The sequence below is a fragment of the Felis catus genome, chromosome D4 (genome assembly GCF_018350175.1).
Source record: "Felis catus isolate Fca126 chromosome D4, F.catus_Fca126_mat1.0, whole genome shotgun sequence".
Taxonomy (NCBI): domain Eukaryota; kingdom Metazoa; phylum Chordata; class Mammalia; order Carnivora; family Felidae; genus Felis; species Felis catus.
In genome coordinates, this window is record NC_058380.1 from 82220944 (window position 1) to 82238559 (window position 17616).

Here is a 17616-nt window from a genome sequence, read left to right on the forward strand (position 1 = left end):
GACTCCAGTAAAGTCACATAATCTGTACATCTACCAGAGTCTCCCCACTAACTGTGCAGTGAGGATAAGGATACCCACTTTCTTTACTTCAGAGTAGAAAGAGCAACTGAGAAAATAGAAAACTCTGAAGAGTAGGATAAGGACTAACAGAACACAAGCCTGCTAAAACATCCCTTTCTAAAACTGAAATTTTAAGAAAATCAAGAACATCTAGTTTTAAATTAAACATCACACTTATTTTTTTTAACATAAAGACACAACAAAAACTCAAACTAGAAACTATAAGAATTCCCTGCTATAACCCAGGTGCAGGGAAGGAGGTGCAGAGAGAGCCTCAAAGCTCACTGTGCAATGAATAAAGTCAACAAGATCTCAAACAGCTTAAACATCAGAGCATACACACATTTCTCGCACACTGAAAAATCATCATCTTTCATTCCTCCTGGGAGCACCTGTACCACTAGAATAACTGGGGAGAAGACAGTTTCAAGGTCGAATGTATCATGCACAGGGACAGCCATTTTTTCTATTTGGCTGACAAAAAATGTAGCCCACACATCCAAAATAGACTGCTTCTTGGCTGTCAAGCACATTGAACACATGAGTTTTATAGCTTCTAGTATGGAAAATTTCTAAAAACGGGTGAACTTCATGAAGACATCTTTTGTGTTTTTTTTTGTTTTTTTTTTTTTTTTTTAAACACAGTTTAATCCAAGTAGTCAGGAAGTAACAATCTGGTGGCAGCAGAGTGACTCCACACAAATAGAGCTCATGTCTACTAGAACCAAACTTAACTACCTAATAACTATCTGTGCTAGCTTTTTAAACGCTAAAATGATCCAATACAAGATGTAACTCATGGTAAAAACATACCAAAACAAACAAGGTAACAATTATCTTTCTACTAATTTAGCAAACATCCTGGAAGGTTTTAGGAAAATAAATTCCACTTATTCTCTCTCCAAGTGTGTACCAGTGCGATTTAAACACTTTATTTGTATTTTGTATCTCAGTAAAAGTTAGTTTTCCTTGTTTACAGTTTGAATCCTAGAATTTAGACAATGTTTATTACGATGAGTAAAAGAAGACAAATTTCTACAATGTCTATCATACGCAACAGAATGCCCACGGTCTTTGGAATTCCCGGAGAACCCGATTTAAAGAGATCTTACCATTAGTTAGCTCCGCTACTAAATGCAGCGTCTTCATTTCTTTGGGCCTTGTGTCCTCATCTACAAACCGGGATCAATTCTACCCTCCTCGAGAAGACTCGGCATATGTAAAAGAAACTAAACCAACTAAAACAGAATCTTAAATAATCTAAGCTACCTCCTATTAGTCTAAACATTTTCAAGTGACTTGTTTCTACCATATTACTGAACCAGCACTTTCCACCAGGGAGAACTTTCTACCAGGGAGAGAACATGTCTCATATTCACTAGTGTATCTCTTTTGCCCTCACAATCATGTACATAGCATATGTCTAGAAAATATTTTTGATGCATAAATAACAGAAGAACCTGTTATCCAAAAGCATGTAATTAGGAGGCCATCTTTTCTAAAGACGTTGCTATAATCCTGGGTCTTCAGCAGCACTGACATTCCCATTGTCAGGAATGAACAGAAGCAATACAGGGTCAAGTTTTACTGTGTCGCCCCCAAAGGAAAACACAAAATAAATAATGCAAAAGGACAAAACTGGAAAGGAAATGGAAGCGCGTCTGCAGACTCTAATGAAAGTAAGCCCCTGTACTCTCGGCGGCTCCCCTAAACAAATCCAACATCTCTTTAAAGTCCAGATCCTTCAATGCTCTACTTCATCTAGAGTGACTGAACGCCCCCAAGTAATACTGATAGCCTCTTTTTAATATATAATTTGCCTACAAAGACCACAGAACACGGATTATTATAGTATTCACGATCTAGCTCAAGGAAAAGGTTGTCAAATGCAAGAAAAAGAAACAACTTCAGAAAAAGTGGCACAAAGACAGAAAAGGAAACTTAATTCTGGTAATATTTTTCAAAAGTATTGCAAAGGTTTAATGCTTAACTCATACCTGAGGGATAATCTTCTTTTTCTTATTATTTGCTGCATTGGGTCCAGAAAACAGCTTCTCCAGGGCAGCTAAAGCTGCACTTGCCTTTGCCACTTTCTTATTTGGACCTGCACCTCTGAATTTCTGTCCATCTACTTCTACCTAAAATCAAGAACAACACTCTGCAATTATCCCATATAATTCCTCTGTATAGTTTTCATTTAAATGTATCACAACACGGGAAAAACCAAAAGTCACATAGTGCCAAAAGAATTAACTCAGTCTAAAACTTTTTTACATATGAGCTCAGGATATCCTATGTCTTTGAGGAGAAAAGGTTGGCTTGAATCTAGGTACACACCTCCATTACAAAGCGTTTGTCATGGCTTCCACCAGTCTCCGAGATGAGTTCATACTTAAGACCTCTTCTTTTTTCATTGAGCTCCATTACAGGATTTTTGCCACTTGCTGTGAGGATAGGGCCCTGAGTTCTTACCTAAAAGGAGGTTCAATCAAGTAAGATTTTAGAGTATTAAATTTCTCATTAATACAATTATACTAGGCTTCTGCTGAAAAGACGCTCAAAAATTATACTGTAAAGCATTTAGGAGCTAGAATGTGTGATCACCTCAATATACAAATGGCAAAATATCTTTAAAGGTATGGAAACTCTACAGCAGTAAGCACGGCAATCAGTCATCAAGCCAATCTGCCTCTAGAGTAGGGCTGTCTCAACAGATCAGTATTCAAGAGCAACATGGCCTGGCCATTACGTGGCACTCTAGGGTCTGCTCTGTGGTGTTCATGATCTAAGAATAATACTTTAAATGACTAACAAAGCGGACAGAACAGTGGAGATTCACATGACATCTGAGTGTTCACTGTTTTTCATCTTTAGGGTTAGGAAGAAATAATTTTCAATTTGGGAGATGGGAACAAAATGTTCCTACACATCTCCCAGTTCTCTCTAAAGAGATTTAAGGGCACCTAAGGTAAAAACAGTAGGCTACAATCTATGGATTCTGAAATTTAAAAAAAGAATAAAAGCAGTCATTCTCTGCCCAAAGGAGCTAGAGTATAGCGGGACAGACACAATCACTTTAAAACAGTGTATATTATAGAACAGATGTGTGCTATGGAAACACAGCAGAAGGAATCACCTTCTATGGCAATCAGGATAGTTTTCCTGGAAGTGACATGAGAATTTGACCTTAAAGAGGTAAGTACCGGACCATGATAAGGTAGAAACAAAGGAGAAGGGCATTCTAGACAGAAGAAACAGCCACGGAAAGGCCCAAGAGAAGCAAAGAACATCTGTTTGGGAAACAGCAAGAAGCACAGTGTGGCTGTATAAGGGAGTGAGGACAGGAAGGCAGGACCTGATCAGAAACGCCCTCGAAGGAGCCAATTCATACAGGACTTTGCATGCCATGCAAATGAGCTTTGACTTTATCACGAACTATGGGGAGTCACGGAGAGATTTAATCTAGAAAAGTCAGGACTAGATTTGTGTTGTAGAAAAAAATCACACCAGGAGTGGCAGAAAGAATTCATTCGAGGAAGGATTAAGACTGCAATAAGGAGAAGAAGTACTTCATGTAAGAGTGTGAAGGCTCAAATGAAGAGACAGGACAGCACCAAAAATAAAACAAATGACAAAATACTGCAACTATAATCTTGAGAAAGGAAAGACCCAAAGATTGAGCACTTTTTGAGGTTAGAGATCATGCCTCTAATTCTACCATAGTAATTGCTCAAGAAATGCTGAAGAGATGAATGCCCAAAACAATTATTATGTTACAAATTCAAAGAACACCAAGATTCTCTTAACACACTACTCTGTGCTGATTTTGGTAAGTGGTTAATGCTATAGAAAAAGTCAAACACTGGACAACTTTCCAAGCCTAGTTTAATAAACATGCCTGGGTCGAATGCAATAAAAAAAAAAAATCACTTTTTGAAGAGTTTTTTGTAATCTATCTTTTTAAAATTTGAAAGCAAATGTCCAGTCTCCATCTTTAAAAGGTAATGAGTAATTTTTGAAACTAGGTCTATGGGAATTACTCCCTGCTTTCCAAATCTGAAATCACTTTTATAAAAAATGAGTCAAGACATACAAATATTTGCATTTTAATATTTTAACTTTAAATGAAGAACTTAAATGAAGAATAAGGGCTTTCTTTCCCCCCACGCCCATGCCATGACTACATTATATAGAAACAAAGCATGGATGTGTTCACTGCCACACATGGATGTGGCCATCAGTGCAGCCCACACTGTTCGCCCTCTCCTTCATTCCCCTCAACTTAATAGTCTGAGTCTCATAATTAATGAGTACTTTCTTTTCTAAGTCTTTATAACACTGCCAGTAAAACATCTTGCCCTGCCTGTGACCATCACCTGTGAATGAATGGGCCTCTCAAAAGCCAGGCGCCACAGTCTCTCCACAATATCCCATGACAAGTCGGGCCTCAGCCTCTCTCTGCTCCCCCACCCCCCACCAGCCCACCTGGTGCCTCTCAAACACCTACTTTCACAACCCCAGGCCATTATAACCTCCTGTTCCTTTGGCCCCAATGCCTTCTTTCTACCTCTTCTCCACATAGCAAAATCTTCCTCATCACCTAAAACCTCGCTCACATTTTACTCCCTTTGATTTTATAGTTGTGTAAGTTTCCTAATCACTTCCCCTTTTGAGATTTCACATTATTATATTCATTTTGCCATTACGGTACTTATCATATTACATTATAATTAGTTATGAACATGCCTTTGATGCTCCTAGCCTGAGAACATCTTGAGGCTCTGGACATAATTTCTGCAGCATCTGGCAATAAACAGGTACTACAAGGGGTTTATAGAGTAAAAACTACATAGTCCGCTAAGTCTCAGATAAATACTCATGCCCACAAATGAAAACATTTTTTTAACTTAATGTAACCTCTTGCTGTTACTTTGAAGCCAATTTTGCTCATGCAGAATGCAATAAACAAGGGCCCCATGAATTCCCAAAAATGCTGGGTATACCCAGTACTTGGATTTTTGTCCCATTCTATTATCTGTGGCAATACGCTCATAGGTCAGGACATACTCAGAGTCTGAGGAACATACTAGATCAGGCTATGCCTCCCTCAGGGCTAGACTGACTTGATGATGACCCACGGCCTCCCACAGCTCAGCACAAACTTCAAATAATCCTAAATTTCCTCTGCCAGATCTTCTGGTTTTTCACTCTTCAGTTATTATTGATAGTGCTGATACATTATAACTGTGAAATACTGGAAGGAACTTCCGTGGCCAGCAAAAAGAAAATGCTAGTTACACGAGGGTACATTTACGTATTGTGCATTATACAGTTATCGTTACAGATATTTTGAGAATGAAAAAAAAAAAAACCAAGATGTAAAACTGCATGGAAATACAATTGCCAGCACAAAAATACTCCCAGAAAAAGGCTGGATGGAAATAAACCAAAATATTAATAATAACAATGGCTGCCCCTGGACTATATACATTTGTATATGCTTTTTTCTTATTCACACTTTTCCACATCTCTCAAATTTTCTATAATCTACATACACTACTTTTTTTCTTAGGAAAAAAATATATAAATATACCTCTAAGGTACTGGAGGTTTCAGTTGTAGAATTTCCAGTATTATTGCTTGAGTTTGAAGACACTGTTTCATTTTTGCCTTCATTGTCTGACTTTTCATCGGAACTCATACATTCAATATCTGCATCAAAGCCCGTTGGGTATCCCATTGCTTGTAATACCTGTACAAATTACATTAAGATTCAGTTTTATTCAAACATCAGAGACCACTGAGAACAGATAAAATACTGAGAACAAGTTTCAAATCCACAACATCTGAATCTATGGAACACCTTTCAGGAAAAGCAAGATGGTCTAAATCTACAAATCCTTGGTTAAACAAAATTTACCTGCTAGAATTTCACCACAGAGAATGGGAAAAACATCCTCAGAGTAATTAGGTTTAAATAAAGGATAACAGAAATGCAAACCTGAGGCTGCTTCTGGTTCATTTAGTTTGGAGGCAAGAGGTAGAGAAACAGCATGGCCAAATTCAACCAAGAAGGTGAGGGGAAAAGTAAAACAGCATAATGTAAGAAGTACAATGGATAGAAAAGAAAAGACCTGGCAGTCTAATCCTGTATTTCTCCTCTGGTCCTCAATTTTCCAATCTGCAAAACAGGAAGACTGATTAGCTGACCTCTAAATTCTATGACTCAATCCATTAGGAGGAATTAGCACAGAAAGGGAATCAAGAAGTCTTCAGGTTGGAACCAATTTACCTGTTAATTTTTTCTGAACCTTTCTACTATTGTCCTCTTTGCTTTCAACTTAAACCATAATCAACACTTGAAAGGATTCAGATTCAAAGACTTATTCTCTACACTAAGTGAACCAGGAACAGTTTTAGGTTTGTATTTCCACCCCTGTCTCTCAAGGCCTAGTTACTTTATGACTTCTCCCAATATCCATTCTTCTATTACCATTCAATGCCCAGCATTTCGTATCTTTTTTAAAGATAAAGTTTTCTGAACAGTGTGTGTGTGTGTGAGCACGCATGTGTGTGTGAGCATACACACATTCAAGCATGGCTTTTAACATCTCCTTCCAGGTTATACTGCTTTTTAGATGTTTACAAGACAATATGTTCACTAGCATCTTTATAACCCTCTTTCAAGCAGTTGATGTTGCACTTGTCAATTACTAATTTAAAGGTTTATATCAAAATATATGGAGATAGGTTCCTAAGGATTTCTGTATCTATTTCAGCTTTTGACTATTGTTTTAAGTTGCCGGAGCAACTTAATGTTGTATTTCTTTATGATCCCTATCCATACCTATACCTAAGAGGTGTGTCAAAACATGGTTATTATAGCCTGACAAGTGAGAGGCCAGGCAGCCCAAACTTTATAAACAATAGCATCTTCTATAACAGATTCTGCCAACATAAAATAGTACAACTATAAAAAATGGACATAAGTAGAACTCTGTACCATGAAAACTTGAAACTGATTCACCCAATTCATATGAAGAACTTGGCATTGTGTTGAACATTTCAAATCATAAACACTTTGTAATCACAGGGAGAAAGCCAAGAACCCCTTTTCAATATCTTATGTTCTAGAAGTTCTCAGGTAGTACTACACATCAAGAATGTTAACATCTTATTCTTGTCACTATTTTATAAAGAAAACGTCTTCTCTATTATCTAAGTCCTGTAATACCCTCTCCTGAAATATCTCATCCTAAGAGAATAGTTATCAGTCTGGAATGAACACTAGCTAATACAAGCTACAAGTCGAAAGTCAAGACTCACAAATAAATCTGATTGGTCTATTCCAATAAAAACTAAAGACATGCAGCTTTTCTTAACATAGATAATTAAAATAGTCTAATGTGAATTATTTAACACCATTTCTCTCTGTGCTTTTCTCACATTCCATATTCATTTATTTACTTGTTATTGTAGCAACATATTTCACTATACTATAACTAGTTTATACAACTGATGGATAAGCTCAAGGGATACAGTGTACTTGTAATACAGCCCAACTAACAAAAAAATGTCAAATTAGATCATTTTTCTATGAACACATGAGGGTATTAACTAGTATATGCTACAAGAGTTTTAAAAGGAAAAAAGTAATGAGCTCTCAGACATCTAAAACAAAAATTTGCTTATAATCAACATTAAAGTCAGAAAAACTAGTACACCAAAAAAAAGTTAAGTTTCAAGTGTCTAGCAAACAAATCAAACCTAATAAACACATCAACTGGGCTGAAAAATCACAAGACAATTCCTGGACATAAGGTGACTGGGAAATCCAGTGTAACCATGCCTTTTTTCCCCTGGAAGGGGAGCTGAGGCTGAGACAGATGATCCCCTCAAAGACTATACAAAAGTAAAATGGAAACATACTCTACCCTATGGCTCTCCACTCAAAAGAAAGTCCTATCCGTGACTTCAGATAGTGAAGAAATGATGGCTCCAAGAACCTCTCCAAAGAGCCTTCGCTCCTCTAGCAGACCTTTTCCCCACAATGACTAAGATTCTTTTCATGGAATATGGCTGATTATGTCTCTCAAGGTGTTCTTTGTGAGGAACTAGCAACTAGCAGAAAAAGGGCCAGAAGAGTAAAGAAAATACTGGCAACTGATTTCTATCACTTCAGGGTGCCTGCGGCTGAGCAGCCAGGCTCCTGTGGCAAGATGGGTTTTTTTTTCTTATTTTGTTTTGATTTCATTCTCTGATATGATTTGTCTTAACAGGTACAGATCCCTACACCAAGCTACTGAGTAAGGAATGTAAGAATTTTTATCTACTGGGACCTACTTTCATAAACACATGTTAGATATAAAACATAAAACACTCTGAAACTCTTGCTTTTTAAATTTTTTTCTTACTGTTTATGTTTGAGAGAGAGAGAGAGAGCGAGCACAAGTGGGGGAGGGGCAGAGAGAGAAGGAGACACAAAGTCCAAAGCAGGCTCCAGGCTCTGAGCTGTCAGCACAGAGCCTGACACAGGGCTCAAACCCACAGATTGCGAGATCATGACCTGAGCTGAAGTCGGACACTTAACCGCCTGAGACACCCAGGCGCCCCAAACACTCTCAAACTCTTATAAACAGAATCTGAGGGGTGCCTGGGTGGCTCAGATGGTTAAGCATCTGACTTCAGCTCAGGTCATGATCTTGTGGTGTGGATTCAAGCCCCACATTGGGCTCTGTGCTGACAGCGTGGAGCCCACTTTGGATGCTCTGCCCCCCTCCCCACTGCTCAGGCACATGCACTCTCAAAACTAAACATTTAAAAAAAATTTTTTTAAATAATAAACAAAACCTGAAACTTACCATATATAGATGGCAATTTGGCAATATATACCTGACATATAATAGGAAGCCCAATACATATTTACTGAATGGATCATTCAAATGTGCCCTCTTCTTGATGCAGAAATTCCATTTCTAGAACACATGTTTACTTGTTTCTTTCTTTTTTTTTTTTTTAAATGCAAGCTTTACACCCAACATAGGGCTTAAACTCACAACCCTAAGATCAAGAGTCGCGTGCTCTACAAAAAGAGCCAGGTGGGCACCCTAGAATATATATCTTAAGGGATAATTAGACTAATTCAAAAAGATATAAAGCAATCAACTAGAAGCATCTAAATCTAAAAGGATTATACATTACAGTACACTGATAATAAAAAAATATTAGGCCATCACTAAAAAGGAGAGTAATCTTTGTGATAACTATAAAAAACTCATATTTTTTGGATGAACAAAAAAGTACTTATTTTAAATATATATTTTATATACACATTATGTAGGTCCTACCATTCCTTATCTAAAACCCTTGGGACCAGATTATTTTGAGAATTCATAGTTTTTCGGAGTTTAGAAAGCTAATACAAAATATTTACTATATATTTTCCAAATCCCCAGTAAGTTCAGATGCTACCCCACGTTTGTGCAAAGAAACATGAAATATTCACATTAAATGAAATAATAAAGACTAAAGTACTCCTGCATCAATTCAGGTCAGGTTTTCCCATCAAATGAGTTTGTATCAAACGTAGAGAAATATTTTTCATTTTCAGTGCTTCCTGGATTTTAGAATTGCAGTTTAAAAAAAAGGCTTGGAAAAATACATACCAAAATGTTAAAAGTAATTATGAGAACAAACAGCTCTAAATCCTGTCATATTACAAAATCAGCCACTGCTCTTACTCCCCCATATTTTACTGAATTGCAACTTGCTATGAGGCCACTAACTTACATTAAAGGCGATTATAACAAACAACCCACAAACTGTCACTGCATCATAGATAACTTTAAAGGATATCACTGCTATCCTTTTAATGAAAACCTACTCAAGGAGAATGCCCACTTGATCTCTATACTAAATCAACTGTAACCCTCATACTCAACTGTCTGTTCTTATGTCACAGACAGTGACATTTCACAAGCTTTTGAGTCAGATGTTAGAGATCTTAGATCTAAATTTGTGACTCATTCTCAGCATACATTATAGCTAAGTTATTAAACTGTATTTTTAGCTTTCTTCCTGGATTTTTTCCCTCATTTCTCATTAATTCTTTTTCTGCCTCATTTTAAACTCTTACTATTTTATCATACTTAAAGTACCCTTTTGTAAACAAGACATAACATAAATAATCTATTGTTTTATATTTTTACAGCTTATTATTTTTCTGCATTGTGCTTATTACTACCTGACATATAATTTATTCATTGGTATATTTGTTGTCTGTCTCCAATTCTTTCCACACTAGAATGCAGGCTCCAGGAGGCCAAGGGCTTTGTTTTATTCACTGATACATCCTTGGTATCTGGAATAATGTTCACATCTACATTAATAATACTTGCAAAGTGGAATGATCATGAAAACAGACCAATTCTATCTTATGCCATACTGTTACATAACCGAACTTTTCTCAAGTGAAAACCAATCTTTGGTCTACATGATCTTTGACATTTTCACATTAATCTACGAGACAGCAAACGCACTCATGGAAAAATTCCGGTATTTAGGAACTTTCTACAAACCTACATGCATGATTGCTTGGTTCAATCCTGAACCTATTCCCTATGGAAATACTCTGGAATACAGAAAAGGCACCATATGCACAAATATAATAATTAAATTTATTTATGACAGGAAAAATCTGCAAACAAAATATTCAATACTAGGAAGATGTTTAAACAAATAATAGTGCATCCAAATGTTATATCATAAAGCCATTAAAAGTTATTTGTGAGGATTTTAATAACATGAGAAAACACTGACAATACAGTAAATGAAAAAAAAATCAGTGGATAAAATTACATACACACTGTAAGCTCAAGTTAAAACAAAAAAAAACAAGGGTGCCTGGGTGGCTTGGTCGGTCAAGCATCCCGACTTCAGCTCAGGTCATGATCTCACGGTTCGTGGGTTCGAGCCCTGCATCGGGCTCTGTGCTGACAGCTCAGAGCCTAGAGCCTGTTTCAGATTCTATATCTCCCTCTCTCTCTGACCCTCCCCTGCTTGCACTCTGTGTCTTTCTCTATCAAAAAAAATTAAAAAAAAAAAAGCAAACAAAAAGATTGGAAGTAAATAAAACCAACATACTATATATAAATATTAGTGATCTGCCCATTTTTTATGTCTTTACTTTTTCCTGCATTTTCCAAACTCCATATAATCAACACATATTAATTTTATAACCAAAAAAGAAATGTTTTGTAATCCAGAGGTAACAAAAGTCTCTATGTCATTGTCATTAAAATCTTTAAAAATACTGTTATTTTAGGAAAATAAGCACCTTATTTATGACATATAATAAAAAAGCCCTGCTAAATACAAGCAATACTGTACCTTCACTGCTACATGAAGTTTTGCTGTTTTCTTGGATGGCCCTGAGGCTTCATACGTTGTACCATCCACATCTACAGACATTGTGAAGACTGGGGCATGGACAGGGCCAGACTGAGATAAGAGCTTATACTGAAGCCCAGGCCTGATCTGATTTAGCCTCATTAGTGCATTCATAAGGTCTATTGCTTTACTATCCAGAACTGTTAAAAAAAAAAAAAAAGAAAAATGAGATCAAAAATTAAACCATTTTGCTTTAACCTATGCATTTGTAGGTTCCCAGTGATCACTATAAATTCACCAGGTTTTAAAAAGCAAGAATTTGAAGACACGTATACAAATTAATTTCACTTCATAAGTAATTCTAAAGCCACTTAAATTATGCTAATATCATTATACAAGTGATATGAATTACTACATCTATACATCAATTTTAGTTTGTCAATACTAATATATCTTAAGCAATGAAACTTGAAAACAAAAGAAAGGTCTTCAATCATCAATTTTTGTTAAGATATGCTCTTAAAATTCAAATTCAAATCGATCAAATTCTTCACTTTGAAATTTTTTTTTCTTGTCTGAGACTACAAATCTTTTCTAGTTCACATCTTTAAGAATACACACTTTTCCTTAAGTTTCGTTTCATCTTCTTATTGGGATCTTTATCATCCCCTAATCCATCTTCAAATGGCCTCTTCAGAGCTGAAGACCCAGCACCTAAAAAAATTATAACAAATTCATTATCAGTCAAAACAATGAGGTCAGGAAGGAAAACCTTAGGAATCACAAGGACCACAGTACTTTCACTGATCAATTAAATTGCCATAGATATAAGCTTATAATAGCAAAAAATTGCTAATGAATCTTTAGGAAACAATTTAATACTATCCTTTTATATATTTATTTTCTCATTTACTCATATGAATTGGCATTCATTCATACAATATTTTTGCATTTTTCACACCTGTTTATGCAGGAAGAGAAAAAAGTCTACAAAGATATATATCAAAATGTTAAAGGTAGCTATCTCTGGTGGTAGGGTTTATTTTTATTTGTGTCTTTTCAAATATATCTGTAATTTAACATGTATTACTTATAGAAAATTTTTAAGCCCACATATTAAAATCTCATGCTTTGGAAAATCTAATCATTTCTCACACTAAAACAGCCTTCTGCCTATTCAAATCCTACTCAAGATTTTATTATCAAAACAATATGGTACTGGCACAAAAACAGACACACAGATCGATGGAACAGAATAGAAAACCCAGAAATAAACACACAACTATATAGTCAATTTATCTTGAACAAAGCAGGAAAGAATATGCAGTGGAAAAAGGACAGTCTCTTCAACAAATGGACAGTAACATGCAAAAGAAAGAAACTGGAGCACTTTCTTACACCATACACACAAAAACATTCAAAATGGATTAGAGACCTATATGAGACCTCAAACCATAAAAATCCTAGAAGAGAACACAGGCAGTAACTTCCTTGACATTGGCCATAGAAACTTTTTTCTAGATATGTCTCCTGAGGCAAGGGAAACAAAAGCAAAATAAACTAATGGGACTACATCAAAATAAAAAGCTTCTGCACTGCAAAGAAAACAATCAACAAAGTTAAAAGGCAGCCTAAGGAATGGGAGAAGATATTTGTAAATGACATATCCAATAAAGGGTTAGTATCCCAAATATATAAAGAACTGATATAACTCACCACCCAAAAAACAAATAATCCAATTTAAAAATGGACAGGGGCACCTGGTTGGTTCAGTGGGTGGGGTGTGTAACTCAATACTGGGGTTGTGAGTTTGAGCCTCACATTGGTGTAGAGATTATTTTTAAAAGGAGGAGAGGGGGGAAGGAAAAGAAAAAAAAGAATAAAATAGGCAGAAGACATTTCTCCAAAGAAGACATACAGATGGCCAACAGACACAAAAAAGATGCTCAACATCACTCATCATCAGGGAAATGCAAATCAAAACCATAATGAGATATCACCTCACACCTATCAGAAGGGCTAAAATAAAAAACACAAGACAGGTGGCTCAGTCAGTTGAGTGTACAAGTCTTGAGTTCAGCTCAGGTCATGATCCCAGGGTTGTAAGATCAAGCCTCGCATTGGGCTCTGCACTGAGCATGTAGCCTGCTTGAGATTCTCTCTCTCCCTCTGTCCCTCTCCCTGGCTCGCTCTCTCTAAATTAATTAAACACACACACACACACACACACACACACACACACACACACACACACGAAACAAGTGTTGATGAGGATGTGGAGAAAAAGGAAACATTTGCACTGTTGGTGAGAAGGCAAACTAATGTAACCACTGTGGAAAAATATGGAGGTTCCTCCAAAAGTTAAAAATATAGACCTACCCTATGATCCAGCAATTGCACTACTAGGTATTTACCCAAAGGATACAGAAACACTAATTCAAAAGGATACACACACCCTGATGTTTATAGCAGTGTTATTTACAAAGGCCAAAATATGGAAGCAGCCCAGAGTCCATCAGTAGATGAATGGATAAAGAAGATGTGGTGTGTGTGTGTGTATTATATTATATATATGTAATATTCCATTGTGTGTATATAAATATATATTATATATATATTCAACCATAAAAAAGAATGAAATCTTGCCATTTACAATGACATGGATGGAGCTAGAGACTATTATGCAAAGTAAGTCAATCAGAGAAAGATAAATACCAAATGATTTCATTCGTATGTGGATTTTTTTTAAGTTTATTTATTTTGAGAGAGTAAGAGAGCACAAACAGAGGAGGGGCAGAGAGAGAGGAAGAGAGAGAATTCCAAGCAGGCTCCATGCTGTCAGCACAGAGCCCAACACGGGGCTCGACCTCATGAACCATGAGATCATGACCTGAGTCAAAATCAACAGTCAGATGCTTAACTGACTGAGGCATGCAGGTGTCCCTCAAATGGGGAATTTAATGAACAAAACAAATAAGCAAAGCGGGGAGAGAGAGAGAGAGAGAGAGAGAGAGAGAGAGAGAGAGAGAGATCAAGAAACAGACTCTTAGTTAAAGAGCACAAACTGATGGTTACCAGAAAGGAGGGGGAATGGGGCGAGGGGTTGAGTTAAATATATAATGGGTATTAAGGAGTGCCCTTGTTGTGACAAGCACCAGGTGATGTGCAGAACTGTTAAGCACTATACTGTATACCTAAAATGGTTTATCAACTAATTGGAATTAAAATTAAAACTAAAAAAAAAAGAATTTCTTTACAGTTCATCTTTTCCATTAAGTTTTCAACAACTTTCCTCTCAACTTTCTAAAATAATTTCTATGATATCAGAAACATAAAGTGTCATACGTAGCCTTGTGTCATTGCCTATTTCATACATAGAGATCTTGTATTTCCGCTAAACTATAAATGTTAAAGATATTTGTTCCTTGTCTTTTATCTTATAAACTATGTGCATTAAGACTTATATACAATATCATGCAAAATAATATAAACAATATAAACAAAATCTAACTGAACTTGATATCAATCAATTTCTTGGATAAAGAAGCTAGCTCATAACACTGTCAGACATAAGGCAGGAACTCGGCTGTCCAAGTTAAAAACAATCAGGAAAAAATCTCATCAATATGTCCAAGTACTTTAAAAAACTCTGTGTCTTCAACTTAAAAAATGGTTGTTGGGTTTTTCCAAAAGCAAAGTTATACTCAAGAGATTCATTCCACAAGATTTCCAGATACTTCTAATGAAACTCTGAGATTAACTACATATTCTCTGATCATCAAGATTTACTGTCCCTTGCGGTAAACATTGACTTCAGCATTTGCTTGAGTCAATACTTACCACTCAGGTCAATAAATCTTGATGTTCTCTTCAACAGAAAATAATATTTGCTTATATCTGCTTAGTATTGTATTTCACTTGCATTACCTAAAACTGAGAGTGTGCCAGTCTCCCAGAATGGAGTCTTTACGAGATCAAAGTTAAAAATGAACGATGTCTATTCAATCACTCTCCCACTCATTAAGTTACATTAAAAGCTGCATCCTGATTGCCTGGAAATCATAAGCTGGTTTAAATGCACAGATCTATTCTCTAAATCCTCCAGCTACATGAATAGAGTCCCATGGATTAAGCTTCATTCTACCATCCCAGCCCCAAGGCTATAAAATCTGGGGTTAATCATAATATTAATGTAAGCAAAAAAAAAGGGGGGGGGGTGCTTTAAAAAAAGCAAGTCATTTTCAATCTCTGCCATATCTAGAAATGAGAAGTGATCATTTGCGAGGCAACAATTTTGAGAAATACTATGTGAGTGCTTACCATATGCCTGGTATTGTACTTACTTTAGTTGCAAATGGCTTCACTTAATTGTATTAACTTATTTAATCCTCACAAACACTATGAAGTCTGTACTTTTATCTTCATTATAATTTCATTCTTATATTCACTCAGCAACAAATATTATATTAAGCATTTTCTATGTGCAGGACAACTTTAGGTGCTGGACAGGTAATGGAAACAAAACACTGTCTCAAAGAGCTTATACGCATAATGATGGAAACTAATCACGTCTTATGGTCGTCAGCAAAATGAAGAAAAATAAGAGGCTTGAGGGGGTGGAGGTGTTGCTATTTCATATGTGGTGCTCATTAGCAAGTTCAAAAAGGTATCACTGATGGGATCAAAAAGGTGACCCTCTGATGAAGACCTGAAGAAAATACGAGTGAGCTATTCAGCAATATAGGGAGGAGTCCCAGGGAAAGAAAACAGCAAGAATAAAGGTCTTAAGATAGGGACACGCTAAGAAACAGCATAAAGGCCTAAGTGGGTAGAGTAGCCTAGACAAGAAGGGGATGATTGTAGAAGATGAGGAAGGGCCACAGTTGACAACCCTAGCTGCCACTAATTCACCAAAGGAAATTATACAACAAAAATGTTCCACTACCCAGTATGAGAAAGTAAATTCAAAAAGCTTTTCTGACAAGAGCAATTAGAAAAGCTGGACAAAAGTGTAGAAAAAAAGATCTACTCCTGGGCACTAACGAACTGTGGAGTCAAGATCTGGGAGATAATGGAAACCCTGCACCTAAAGCCACATTTCCCCTAGGGGCATCTACCAAATCTATAAGAAGCCACTAAGAACTGGACAGAGTAACTTTTAACAGGCCCTCAGATCTCAGGGGTCTAAAACTGAAGCTCACCCAGCAAAGACCTATTGAACCCCCCACACTGGGGTCTGGGCCTCTACTACGTCATACGCTGGAAGTAAATAAAGTAGAAACAGTCTGGATCTCACATGAGCTAAAAAGTCCAGCTTCAAATCATCTCAATCCTTGATTGCATTAAAATGATCCAGGACTGCCAATTCCACTAGCCAGCTCTCAGAAACAAATGTAAATCCTCCAAGATACCATTACTCCAGGTTTTAAATTCTCTACAACTGTTCATTTTACAGTCTCCAGCACTCATAATAACTAGGTACATGGGAAGACAAGATGTTGTGATTAAAAATCAAGAGAAGGAGCAGACAACGTGAACAGACCCAAAAGGGACGCAGATGATTGAGCTTTCAAAAACACACTGTATTAAAAAGAATGATCAGAATGCTTTAAAAAAAAAAAAAAAAAAAAAGACAACAAGAAGAATTTCTGGCAGAAAATCTGCATATAAAAGAGCCAAAATTCTAGAAATGAAAAATACAGTATAAATTAAAAGCTGGCAGACCTATAGGCAGAAATAGACCATCCACTAGAGAGAGGAAGAAAACAAAAAACTACACTACAGGTATAAAAGATGTAAACAACACAATAAACAAATGTGACCTGACATGTAAAGAACATTCTGACCACCAACTGCAGAAGGTACATACTTTTTCAGAGTATGAATCACTTACAAAAAACCATGTACAGGGCCATAAAATAAGATTCAAGAAATATCCAAGGACAGAAACCATACAAAGCATGTTCTCAGATCACTCAATAGGCAATAAAGAGGTAACTCGAAAATCCTCATTTTTCGGGGCGCCTGGGTGGCGCAGTCGGTTAAGCGTCCGACTTCAGCCAGGTCACGATCTCGCGGTCCGTGAGTTCGAGCCCCGCGTCAGGCTCTGGGCTGATGGCTTAGAGCCTGGAGCCTGTTTCCGATTCTGTGTCTCCCTCTCTCTCTGCC

General features: G+C 36.6%; 1 protein-coding gene across 14 annotated transcripts in view; it reads right to left on the minus strand.

The window, feature by feature from the left end:
- The window catches only part of LOC101080491 (spermatid perinuclear RNA binding protein), a 77845-nt gene that overhangs the window by 28802 nt on the left and 31427 nt on the right, over positions 1 to 17616 (minus strand). For all 14 annotated transcript variants that reach the window (XM_045043522.1, XM_023242697.2, XM_023242693.2 and 11 more), the window contains 5 exons: positions 12070 to 12162; positions 11449 to 11648; positions 5654 to 5812; positions 2398 to 2532; positions 2058 to 2198 (listed from right to left, as the gene is read on the minus strand). In XM_045043522.1, coding sequence (XP_044899457.1) covers positions 2058 to 2198; positions 2398 to 2532; positions 5654 to 5812; positions 11449 to 11648; positions 12070 to 12162 — 728 coding nt within the window. The remainder of the gene's footprint in view (positions 1 to 2057; positions 2199 to 2397; positions 2533 to 5653; positions 5813 to 11448; positions 11649 to 12069; positions 12163 to 17616) is intronic.